This window comes from Hippoglossus stenolepis, chromosome 15 (assembly GCF_022539355.2).
Source record: "Hippoglossus stenolepis isolate QCI-W04-F060 chromosome 15, HSTE1.2, whole genome shotgun sequence".
NCBI classification, from domain to species: domain Eukaryota; kingdom Metazoa; phylum Chordata; class Actinopteri; order Pleuronectiformes; family Pleuronectidae; genus Hippoglossus; species Hippoglossus stenolepis.
In genome coordinates this window covers 10,328,552-10,341,784 of record NC_061497.1, presented here as the reverse complement: position 1 = coordinate 10,341,784, position 13,233 = coordinate 10,328,552, and the positions used below count along the sequence as shown (strand labels likewise).

At 38.8% G+C, this 13,233-nt stretch overlaps 1 protein-coding gene across 1 annotated transcript; it reads right to left on the bottom strand.

Annotated features, from left to right (window-relative positions):
* Nucleotides 1-1,615: 1,615 nt before the first annotated feature.
* Nucleotides 1,616-9,386, bottom strand: f11r.1 (F11 receptor, tandem duplicate 1). The gene is made up of 10 exons (XM_047343627.1): nucleotides 8,984-9,386; nucleotides 6,066-6,125; nucleotides 5,470-5,586; nucleotides 4,810-4,950; nucleotides 4,480-4,682; nucleotides 4,285-4,387; nucleotides 3,874-3,981; nucleotides 2,992-3,004; nucleotides 2,821-2,881; nucleotides 1,616-2,703 (listed from the first exon to the last, which is right to left on the bottom strand). Exons 1-10 carry the CDS (start codon nucleotides 9,033-9,035, stop codon nucleotides 2,668-2,670), a joined length of 894 nt encoding a protein of 297 aa, XP_047199583.1. The 5' UTR covers nucleotides 9,036-9,386; the 3' UTR covers nucleotides 1,616-2,667.
* Nucleotides 9,387-13,233: the final 3,847 nt, after the last annotated feature.

Here is a 13,233-nt window from a genome sequence, read left to right as displayed (position 1 = left end):
CTTAAAGAGACAGTATAGTCTCCTTAAAGAGACAGTACACTTTCCTTAAAGAGACAGTATAGTCTCCTTAGAGAGACAATACAGATTCCTAGTACACTCTTCTTAAAGAGACAGTACACTTTCCTTAAAAATACAATAGTCTTCTTAAAGAGACAGTAGAGTTTAATTAAAGAGACAGTAGACTCTTCTCATTAAAGAGACAGATCAGTCTTCTTAAAGAGACAGGACACTTTTCTTACAGGGACAGTACACTCGTATTGGAGAGAAAGAACGCAGTTTACACAGTGAGAGAAAAACCTGTCTTGAATCTTTGATGCACATAATAAAATAAAAATCTGGTGTATGAGATATAATTTATATTTCTTAATAGTTAAGATTAGGGGGTTAGGGTTATCCAGCAATTAACAGTCCATCGTGGTCAACATCAGGACTTGTGTAGACCTTTTGATTCTACACTTTAAGTCCATGCATTTTATTTTGAAACCCCACTGTGGTGACAACATGGACATGCACAAACTGTCAGACTGTATCATGAACATTAAAGGGAATATCCCCCTCTCGTGTGAGCAGGATGCACTTACAGAAAAAACATAGCTTATTCATATTGTTACAAAAAGGCTGGGTCCTAGTGACTGGGCATTCGGTTCATGCTCAGATTTGGACTCATGTAAACTGTAAAAGACTGGGATGGTTCATGTATATGCAGTTCAGAACAAAGGTTTTTGATGCTTTCAAAAATAAAGTTGGTTCACCTGTGGATTGTGGCGGTCTCCGTCTCTTCATGTTATGTGAAATGACTCCATGATGTTCAGACTCCTCCTCTCTGATATTTCTGGGACTGATCACATGCCTCCTTCATAGTGCTGCATGATGGATAAGAATCTAAACATCTAAACTGACTAAAACGTTTCCACTATATTCTGTGTATTTATATCTTGATTGTTAGAAATGGAAACAATAATTTCACTGCACCAGTAGTGATTCAAAATTTTAAAATGTCCACTGGTTTCAACATTTCTCCCTCACAAGTTACAGAAAACGTTTTTTGTGACTGCTTACAAGGTGGAGACACATTCCTCTTTTCTTTGTTTTACTTGCTGGTTTAAAAGTCACGAGTGATAGTCATCTTTATACCATGTGGAGACAAGGGGGTGACACAAGGATGAGCACATAGAAAACCTAGACAGTAGTTCACTTACAGCCAGACTGCTGATGATGCACGAGTGACTGTATGCTTCATGCTCTTTACTGAACCATTGCTTTGGGAGTACGTTATGCCTTTACTGCATGACTTTGCACTTTTGAGTAATATATTGACGAAATAGATGAGTGTAGCTCTTGGAACAGAGGGCTAATGAGGCTGCAGTCACATTTTCATAGTAAAAATACTTTTGTATTGTACGGTATTCTTGGATCCTTAAATAATATAATTTGTTATTTAGTACACCAAGCTGTGTCTTCATCTGTAATCTGCAGCAATTGACCTCTACTTTCCATTTCTCAGACACGCACACATGAATAGAAAAACAAAAGTAGTAAAGACAAGCTTTTTCTAATGAGGCTTTCCTGAGTAAAGCTGAATACTAATTTGTCGACACAAGAGAAAAAAAAGCCGTAAAAACAAACCTTTTATTAACCGATACATTAAGCAGCGTTACAATCGTCAGCTGACACAACAGCTCTAAAACGTCTATAAAAGACCCAGCGATGCAGAAAATGTGCAGTGAAGCAAACTACCCAAACACATTAACTGAGTTTGTGCATGATACAAAATCATCTGTGTCATTTCAGTGTCTGGACGTCGACTACAGAACCATCATGTCAGGGTAGATAATGGTTATGAAAAGGTGACGCATGATGTTTAACACATTACCATTAATTGTTTGCTGATGAAACTAATTTCATGATTTAAATGTCAACGTAGCTGATAGGTTTGCAAATGTATTTCTGAGACAACACGTGTACACAAAATATATTTCAACTACTTAATGATATGTTCAGGAAAATGTGCCCCTGAAACATGCTAGTCATGCAAACAACAGCCAGAGATGATGTGAAGTAAGTTTGTAGTTGGTGTCAAGGAGCTCGGTAAAAACACTTCCTAGTTTCAACCGATGTAATTTAAAAAGAATGTTATTTACAAGGAAGAAAACCTTAGTCAAGCATTACAGAAAGAATAGTTTACATTACAACAGCTTGTGCATTGTTAAAAAGACAGACAGACAGAGATATTAGACTTAAATGAAGGTGCCATAATAAAAATCTGTTAGAGTTTAAAAAGTTCCATCAAGACACTGCATTATCTGAGAAAATTGTGTCTATTGTACTTCAATAAGTAGTTTGTTTTGTGTGTGTTCGCAACGAACATCCACAAAAAACTGCTTTAAAAAACCCAATTGATGGTGCTGATATTATCTGTACTACATTTAGTATTTACATGAAGATGCATCATTTAAACAAAACAAATCAGAAACACAGAAACGCACACACTTCAAAACATAGCTGGAGAAATATCTGAGGCCAAAATTGGTCACAGCACATTCCATTAAAATCTCATTATCTATCTGTTGTAAATTACTGAACAGAATAGAAAATTGTCAGAAAAAAAACAAGCTGAGAGCCTTTTGAAACCCGAGGTGATCTCCCGCAGTGACATCTCCTTGTGGACTATACCACGAATGACGACTTCTGTTTGAAATCCCTCTGCAAACAAACATATCAAATAAATATCACAAAAGAATCCAAATAAACTTGTGATATTAAGATTTGAGATAACAACAATGCATGGGACAGGTCAAAAACAGGCAGGTTCATCCTTACATCATCATCTTCACCGCCATACAAAGATGGAGGCTGGTAGACCACGTTTGGCTTTGGTTTGCTGCAGGAAAAAACAAAAAACATGTTAGGGTTGGTGACAGAGATGGAAGATCCGCTTGTTGATTATCTGCTAAAATTCAGTAAAAACAATAAAAAAGTAAATCCTCTTACCTTTCACTCTTCTCTGTGGAGGGGAAAAGGGAAACGTCATCAGTAAGATGAAGTACTTGGTACAGATGTAAACACATACAGCTGACAGTTATGACTCTGTTATGAAGGACATGCCTCATGATGGTGGGACCAAGTTGAGGTTTAAAAGAGCAAACTCCATTTTCACATAGTCTCCAGAAAGACACTTATTCATTTTGGAACACGAGTTTGAATCTTCTCTTTTGTGGTGTAAATCAAAATAAAATCTATTAATTCAGGATATAGAAATAGAAACTTATACGGCGTAACCTACATATTATCACAGACTAACACTGTGGGCTTCAATCCAGAAAAAGTAATTACGACAACACATAATCCCCATAATCTGGGGTCTTTAGGGGGATGTGAATAGAGAACATTACGTTGCCATGGCGTCAGTGAATTTGCAGTTGGCAAACTTGTGCCTTCTTTGCCTTTAGGTTTACGTTAATTTGGCAACAGGCACAATTAGAGGTACGTCAAATCGGCCATTAACAGTAACTGTTTGTAGATGTTACGATACCACATCTGATACTCCCATAAATGCTGGCTGGGGTATCGCGAATATGTGAATCTCTGTACCAATCTGATCTTTAAGTACACAAGTTTCCCCCAGATAAAGCTGCAAATTACATTTCCCAGAAATCAAGGATCCACTGCTACAAAACCACAGTTGTACAGTTTTTTGTTAGAGCTTTTAGAGCAGTGAAGAAGTGGTTTAGCGTTAGCCAGAGCTACATAAAATGTGGGATTGGTCCACGCCGTGACAACCCTCGTCCAAGGTTAGCAGAAACTCAACATTGAGTATGAGAATCTAGATGATCATTTCAAATTCTATGATTTAATACAATGTTGAACACTCACTGGGCAGGTATCCTTTCTTGTAGGCATACCAAATGCCAAATCCGAGCAGGGCCAGAAGCAGCAGAAAAATGATTACTCCAGCAACAATTCCTCCAGTGTTGAGGTCACCTTAAAGAAAACATCACATTTTAAGGATACATTGAATTACAGTGGAGTGGTAAACTAGTAACTTTTCATAAAAATAAATAACCGAAAATTAAACTCAAACTGCTTCAGCACCCAAATTATGAAAACATAATTGCAAATGAAGATTGTGTCTTTATGATGAAATTTTGATTATTTTCTCTATTGATGAAGCAGTTTACTGTCCTTTAAGGGCATATAGACCACAGACACTGGCTGGAAGTTGTTGAATGAATACAATACATTTGTATCATTGAAGCTGTTGAAATGAAAGTGAAGAGCACTTACAGATTTCCATTTTCACTGCTTTGCAGCGCTGAGGAGGACCAGCATCATTGAACGCCTCACAGAAGTAGGTTCCTGAGTCCTTCTTGGCTGCCTTGCCAAACTCCTGAGCAGACAGGCATGACAAGTTTTTTAGTTTAAAAAGCCACAACGCTCGCAGTAAAGACAAAACACAGTCATAGTAAATAGGTAGCTGACCAGGTCGCCATTGTCTGTGTTGAGCAAGTAGGTGTAGTTTTTGAAGGCAGCGATCTTTTGAGGTTCGGGGGGCAGGAGCGTGCTATCTCTGTACCACCTATATTTGGAAGGAGGTGAGCCAACGCTGTCGTGACAGGTCAGCATGGCCGTTTTGCCCGTCGTCACTGACGAGGGGATCCTGCACAGTGGCGGAGATGGAGGCACTGCGGGACATAATGTTCAGTTTTCAGCAGGTCTACTCATGCACATTGCAACACTTAAACTCAGGACTAAGTTTATGTCCAAATATCATTGATTTTGTGGTGTGAGGCTTGTTTTGGGAATCCTTACCCTCAACTGTCAACTTCACCCTGGCTTCCCCAAACTGCCCACCACCAGACACCTCACAGTCGTACACTCCGTTGTCGTCACGGGTCAATTTGGAGAATCTAAGATTGGTGCCGTACATTGTCACTCGACCAGAATATGGCGCTGCGGAAAAGTCGTTGCATTAGAGAACAAAACAAAAGATTCAGGCAAAGCTTCCTGATTCTCTAAATGTGTTATTTATCAACATTAGAAACTTTCAATCTGCATCATCAACACAGGCTGTATGCAGATGTCAACTTAAATTGTGTGCATCGTCCCAGTTGATTTATAGATTACAGAATGGTATGAACTACAATGTGTGGTCGCAACACACAAGGATTTTGCCAACAATTATATGGAAATAAAAAAGGACACCTTTTTAATAAATGAATTTAAGACAGGTTGAGATATGAATGTTTTGAGAAATGGGTCAAATGTAGGCATGGATAGAGTGAGCTGACCAAACTTTTGACCAATTTTCCTTTAAATCTTTTATAGCAGTTTTTGAGATGTTACGCTAACTAAAATAGGGACAGAGACTATAAGATCAAAAACAGAACTTCCTCAGAGGAGGTAAACACATAAGTGAGACAATGTTTACATTGACAGAGACACAAAAGAAAGAAACTTCCATCTACTTACTTGTTGGTTTCCCATCAAAGACCACATATGCCTGAGAGCCTTTTAAGTCCTTAAATTTCCACTCAACTCTGGCATCTGAACCAAAGTCTCCCGAATAAGTGCATTTTAGGTCAGCTCCTGAAATAACAGAGCTCACAGTAAGAGAATGCACAATACCCATCCACCATATCACTATGATTATTATAACTACTATCATTATTACTACAAGTGGAAAACCACAATCTTGTATCGCGACCGCAAAAAATCATCAAGCTCATACCAGGGGCAAAAGTTTTATCAGCTCAAGATGGATAATTGTTACACCCCTAATAATAATAATAATAATAATAATAATAATAATAATAATAGCAACAACTACAATAGTACAGATAAAACATGATTTTACTCCAAGACATCAAAGAATAAAATACAATCACACAACTTTTTTATTTGAATATAACTGTGGAATGAAAAAAACGACAGCTTGAAAGAGGCTCAGTTGTGTTTCTCTTTGCATTCACAAACATCTCACAGAGCGACGTCCGTGCAAACGTCAAGATGACGACAAACCCTCATCACTAAATACATTTAAATTCATTTATACTCCCAGGACTCACCGTCATTCTCTTTCGCCCGCACATTTGGAGTACTGGTAGTGACTGTGAAGCCTCTTACACCTAAACAAAAAAAACACTGATTAGAATAACGTATCCTTATTTGAGTAAATTGTATCTTAAGACCACAGGATGCTGTGCATTAATTCTCATTTTCTGTAAGTAGAGCTACATCTTTCAATCTCGATGAATATGATTATAATGATTATTAGGTCGGTGATCTCTGAGGACTTCAGCAGCACCAATCCAAAGCAGACAGAACGGTCATGTTGTGGCTAGAGTTGGAAGGGAAGCCTGTATTTCTAGTCTTCCTCGTATGAGGCCAGAGCTGGATTTTAAAAAAAAACCTCTTTGTTGTAATATTCATGAGGCTAAAACACAAGAAGCAGCCCTAGATATTGAGATTAGCAGATATTCTTGGTTTCTCTTTTCAGGAATAATGTGTGAAATTGATGCTGTCATTTTAAAGAAAATAAACTGAGCCTGACCAATACATCACTTGGCCAATATGAGTCTTTAAGGTCACATAGGTATCAGTGTTTATGTTTGACCAAAGCCTTTTATACAATAAACAACGCTGAAAAGAGAAACATTTATGTTCGCATTTTATGTATAACATGTTTTGTATTTGTGTTTCTATTTATTTATGGATTTAATTGGTAGCCAAAATGTTGTACGATACTTAATATTGGTAGCAGCACCAAAGAGTCCATATCAGTCGAGAGAAAAAAAACTTGCTCCCTCTCAGGAAATTTAAATATCTACAGGATTTCTTCATTTTCTTTGATAGTAAATCAAATATCTAAAAGGATAATATGAAGTCAATTTGCCCTTCGAGAAAATGACACTCGGTATGAAATTATTTGACGTGTTAAAGACTAAATGATTTGGTCGATTTGCCAAGAAAATGTAATTATTGCTCATTGTGACGATAACATTTAGCTGCTGCCTTACAAACAAGACTTTTTATCACTACCAGACTATAAATATCTACATGTGTTACCAATAAATGAAAAGGGTATGAACCCAGCTCATCATCCCCTCAGAAGCAGCTCACGTTATTTATATTCTTCTAAAGTTCCCATTAAAAGCACTTTATCAGGGAACACGTCCCTTGTAAAACAATGCCAGTGTGCTTATGAGCCTTCAGGGTGTGGACGACAAAAATGTGGCTTGCTCTCGTCTGCTCGGCCAGAAAACTTCCGGTGAAACCACGAGCAAGTGTCACTGATACTTGGTCTTATCGGGCACGACAGAGCTGACACCAGACACGGCTGGCTAAATCATTAATGCTGCCGGTCTCTCGCCCCATTTATGCATCTGTTGCAACACTTTACATTACATTACACCGCTGCCAATGCGTTAAGTGTCGGGAGTGAGATGATTCAACTACCTTGTTGTTTGACGAGTCAGAGAGAGACTTCAACGACGACAGAGAACAGGAGCCAGTTAATTATCAACTGTGTGTCGAGTCATTCATTGTGTACATAACCCAGCTCACAGCTAAATAAAAACTAAAGCAAGGGCCTTAAATTTACTTGAGTTGATGATTCAAACTTACAAGTGACATGTTTATTGGACAGGTGCTTTAAGGACAGGGCCCTGCAGACATTTTTAAAGGCTGGTCTCAGGTGGGATAAGGCAGCACCGTCACAGTTTTGGTTTGACCGAGAGAGACAGGGCTCCTGTGTAAAGTGAAACCTGAGAACTCCATGACTTCCTTGTTTGCATAATTTGAGAGTTTCGGCGCTGGGGAGATAAATAACTTACAAGGTGAGCAGATTAGAAAGCAGGGTGCACTGATGTGTAAGAACCTGGAAATTCTTAACACAGTCGCAGCTACCCGTGCATCACGTTTTAGAATACATGTGACGTTACCAACAAGCAGGACGTCATTAGCAGCTGCTTTGAATAATGCATTTGTTCCCCCGGACAAATTAAATCCAAGTAGCTGGATCACATGGTGAGAGCTGGGGACCTGGGTTGTGTTCCCAGTTTTCACTTTCTTCACAGGATGCAGCTCACGTGCAAGATCAATGAAAAACTTGGCAAAAGAAGGAATCAAACCCAGCGGGACATTCAGGGGGCTCAGCATCCACCCTCACTGAAAACATGATGTTGTACTCATTTCTATCGGAGCAATTCAATGGCTACTAAGCAATATATACTGCTCACACTGTACATTCTCCATTTACCCTGGATATATTATTTATATTTTAATCCATGTTGTATTGTATCAGGACGTTGAAGCGGAATAATACAATTAATGTCCATCTATTCTGTTCATACAGTATGTTTATATCACCTTGTGTTTATATGTCATGGTTTACTACTTCTTACTTATGTCTAATTTTGTTAGTGAGCTTTATTAAGTTTCCCCGTTGTGGGACTAATAAAAGGGAAATGTTATCTTATCTTCAAACCAGTAATCAGCACAGTGGGAGAAGGAATGTGAAAATGCAGTGAACCTTCCTGCTTCCTCCATCAGTAAAGCACGATCTCCACTTCAGTGACCACATCACAATGGCATTTATTTTGAGGAGGAACTAATAAACCTTCCCCCCTCTCGTTTCCACATATTTGAGGCCCGAGTGCACCTTTGATTAAAAACATCAGAGATTAAGTTGTAAAACACCAAAATAACTTGTAATTTATTAACAAGAGCCGTTTTTAAATGATTACGTTTATACGAAGTTCGCCTTGTTACCAGCCTCCTTAACTCACAGAAAGGAGACATTACGCACAGCAGGTCAACATGTTGTTTTCAGGAGCAGGCCCCGAGGTTCATATTGACAAATAGCGGCAAACTACCGCAACGAACCCTTGACAGATGTTGTAAAGTTAGAAAAAACACACGAACACGGATGTTTAAACGTTTCTAAGTGGACCCGAGTTCAGTTTTACGAGTCGAAACCTCTCACCTGTGGCTGCGCAGAGGAACAAAGCGAGGGGGAGCAGCCCGGAGACGAGCATGTTTGCTCCGTTCACACGACGCAAAGAAAACTCTCCTGTGGGAAAACCAAAGAAACAAACACACGTTCCTCCCGTCGAGTGGACTCCTCGTGTGAGATGTTCCCCTCGGTTTTTAAATCCGCTGTTTTCGACGGAGTCCGCCTGTGATCACCGAGCTCTCTCTCACCTGAGGAGTCCGCCCAGGTAACGACAAGCAGCAGCGGCTGACTTCCGGCTGCTCGCAGGTGTCGAGAAAGAAGAGGAACAGGTCCGACTGGAAATACGGCACCTGTAACCTGAAGAAGAGGAAACAGCTCGATGGATTCACACACCGGAGACAGGACTCTTCTCTCTCTCAGCTGCAAGTGGAAACCGCTGTTTACACTGTTTTCTTTATTTTTATGTATTTCATCTGTTTCACTTCCCCCGGACAGATGTGATCCACGATGAGTCAGAGGAAACATTAGAAAACATTCTTCATTCTTCATTCTTCATTCTTCAAGTTTCTTTTCAAATCCGTCAAAGTTCACAGCATAGGACCAAAGTGTGGCCTATTTCAAGTGCATATGAAATACATTGAAAGTAAACACACGCACACACACACACACACACAAACAAACAAACAAACAAACACAAACACACACACATTTCTTTTTAAGTTTAAAGAAAACTATATATACTTATGTTACATTGCTGTTTATTACATTTTTTATTACAATTATTATTGTTTTACTGCTCCATTGAGCCATCAAACTAATAGTAAAGATATGTGCACCAACTAAAATATATTAATTCAGTCATGACCTTAAAAACCAAAACAAATAAACCAATATCTAATAATTACTTGTACTACTACTACTACTGGTACTACTACTACGACTACTATTACTACAATGATGACAACAACAACAACAAATAATAATAATAATAATAATAATAATAATAATGGAATTCTGAAACTTACAGTTGACACAGCAGCTACAGTGGATACATGAAAAAACTGTAACAGATTTTCAGTCTGTTAATGTTTGCTGGACAAACACTGCCACAGTCTGAGTGCAGGAGTATCAGTTGTAGCCTATTATGTCGTCTCCTCTTCCCCTTTCTCCTTCTGTGAGCTCCTGCGGTTTCAGTGAACAGTTTCCTTTTCCATTCTCCTCAGTTTCTGTAGATAAATGACAAGTTCCTCTCTGGGAAATGCAGATGTTTCATAATGTAGATATAATGCAGTTTGACAGATTACTGATTTGTAATTTGATTTATATCTACTGCATATCTTCTGTCAGCATAGGCTACAGTAGATATACAGCATTTACAAAATCCACATCGGCTATAATGTGATTTATGTCTACGCATGTAAATAGAATTTATTCACCAAAATTAACTAGACAAGGAATGTAAAACACCACCTGCAGTGTTCAATAAAGGTTTCAAGACAAACAAGTTTGGAAGTGAAACAGTTGAATCCTGTCGCTTAGAATGCAGGTAGATGTTTGTGTAATGTTATGTTATGAATGTGATTTATTGAGCAACATGGAGACTCAAGTGTGTGAGTCACCTTGCGCAGCTTGTATAATTGGCCACAAGGGGAATGTTGGGTGCTATTACTTTAACTTTAGTGTGCAAATATTTTTCTGCTGACTCCTAAGGACAACAGAATATTCACTTTATGGTCAAAAGTATACAGACTTTTGGGTGATTGGGCAGTTTTTCATGATTTGGCCTCGGCCTCTTACTTTCAATTACAGTGAAATAAATCAAAGTGCTGCAACACAGAATTATTATTATAATATATATACTTCCAACTTTTTCTGGAAAATTCTTTTTTTTTGTTTTAACATAATAATGTCCCCAAAAGGGTTTTCCCAGTTTGTTGCAGAGCTTGACTGGGCATCACAGATCCATGACCTTAGAGGAACTGGCATACTAGCTGGTCACAACTTATCAAAGCTAAATGTCAGTGTACATTTTAACTAACGCCCTTAAATCCCTGGAGACAAATTCCTTCATCCAGGTTACAAAATCTTGCAGGATTCTCAGAGGAGCAGAGTATGTTGTAGCAACATGTTAATGCCAACGGTTTTGGAATTGTGGGTGTAACGTATGGGCGTTCACTTATTTTACTTGGCTGTCTGCATACCTTTGTTAATATTGTGTGACTAGGTCGAAAATGAAAAAACACCTTCCAAAAAGGCTTTAGATAAACAGCACCATCATATGAATGCTTTTGCTAACCTAACTTATTGTAACCCATCCAAACTTAATCTAACCCAACCTACCCTATATCCTAAGATTACCTGTCATAACCTAACCTAACCTATCCTGTCCTATACTAACCTAACCTATTCTACCCTAATCCAACCCATCCAAACCTAACCTATCCCAACCCATCCCAATCTAAAGAAACCTAATTTAACCTACCCTAACATAACTCTTTATAAAAAAATTATATTTTATCTGTTTTTTGTGTATTTTTGTAGCATTTCTGGATTTTCAGCACATTTCCCGTAATGTTTATGCTTTCTCTTTTCTGTCTTTAGGGGGCACCAAATGGTATTCCCAAAACTACCTGCTCAACAGGAAACGCTCCTTTCTATAGTCGTTAACATCATTATTTCTTCACGTCTGTAAAACGCTGCCATCATATCCCTCTTATTTTGACACTTTCTAGCACTTTCTGATTTAACCCAGTGCTGCCCTCTACAGGACAGGACAGACTAGACAAGCACAACAGACTTCATGCACATCCATTTTTATTTAACATGTACATTATATTTGTTTTTGAGAAAAAAAGTCTCAACATTCAGTTTGGTTGGTTAGTCTCATTTGACAAGCAGTTCAGTTTACTGTCATCATACAATACATACAGCAGAGCTCTTCAGTGCATTTAAATGCTTGTGCTTTATCCACACGCCACCTACTCAACTATATACGAGTACAAAATATTTTACATAATGAGACATACGTACAATACATTGCACCATAAAAAGCATATTCAGTGTAAATATATAAATAGGACCATCGATGTGGATCTGACCTTTAGCCCTCGGAGACAGTCTGTGCACTTGCAGCCTCGGCTGAACATGGATCATGTGTCTTAGGCACAAGTGAAAGGCAAATTAAACACTGAGTGTGTGTTTCGGTTTTATATACCTCATCTCCTTACAATAGAATGGAGACTTTATTGCTCATGCATGCTTCATTACTTAGTCCGAAAGTTTGTAGCTTTAAAGTTTTTCGCTTCTCTCCTCATCATCAGTTTGATCGCTGCCAAAGCCAAAAGGTGCTGCCCTGCCCAAATACAACACAATCTTCCACCAGAGGACCTGTGTGGCACAAGGTCGCCTCCTTCTCCGCTCACTGTTTGGCAGCCAAGAAAGAGACACAGGGGACAGATTTCAGTCAGGCAAAATAGATTGCTTATTTTAAAGAGCGATGCAACTCAGCAATAATGTCACGTTGCGGGGTGCGGTGTTGCATTATTACCGAGCTGGGAACATTTAAAATGCTTAAGCAAAAGCAGTTTTGAAATCTTTGTCGTCCCTCGTTTGTGCAGCCTTCATTGACAAGTTTCCCACCTTGCTATTAAGACTAGAGGCTAAAGCTCAATATCTTTGATTATGTAGAGTAGAATCAAAAAAGTTATTGAACATCGATATTAATGATACAGAATATAGATTTTCAATTTCAGAACTAAGTCACATTCATGCTTTTTGATAGTCATCCTGTGAACCACATCTGTTATTTATACAGGTTTATACGGTGTATTTCCACAACTGATTATATGTGAGTGCGCTGTAGAGTATACAGAGTATGCAGCAGTAGCACGTATTGTGCTTAGTATTGGGAGCATGATGCAGAGTATGCAGGCTTGTCACATAAACGCAGCATATATCGTACATATATTCAGTTCCACTCGTTGCACTTTGTGCATATGCACAACTCGTGCGAAGGCCAAATGCAGTCACCGGATGATTATGGGTGCAGTGTTAACGTATGCTGCAGTTTGGCGCCTCGTTCACAGCCAGTGAATTTCCAGCAGCATGGGAAGTGTCATCAAGGTCAGCAGTAGGCCACTGCAGCTTTGTAACAGGACACTCCTCGCTGAGCAGGGGAGGAGGAGCTCTGCAATAAGACAGAATAATGCAAGTTCAGAAGGAGGAGTGTTAGTTTGGCGGCACCTCAAATGTTAAATGTCCCTGACAGGATGTGCACAGAT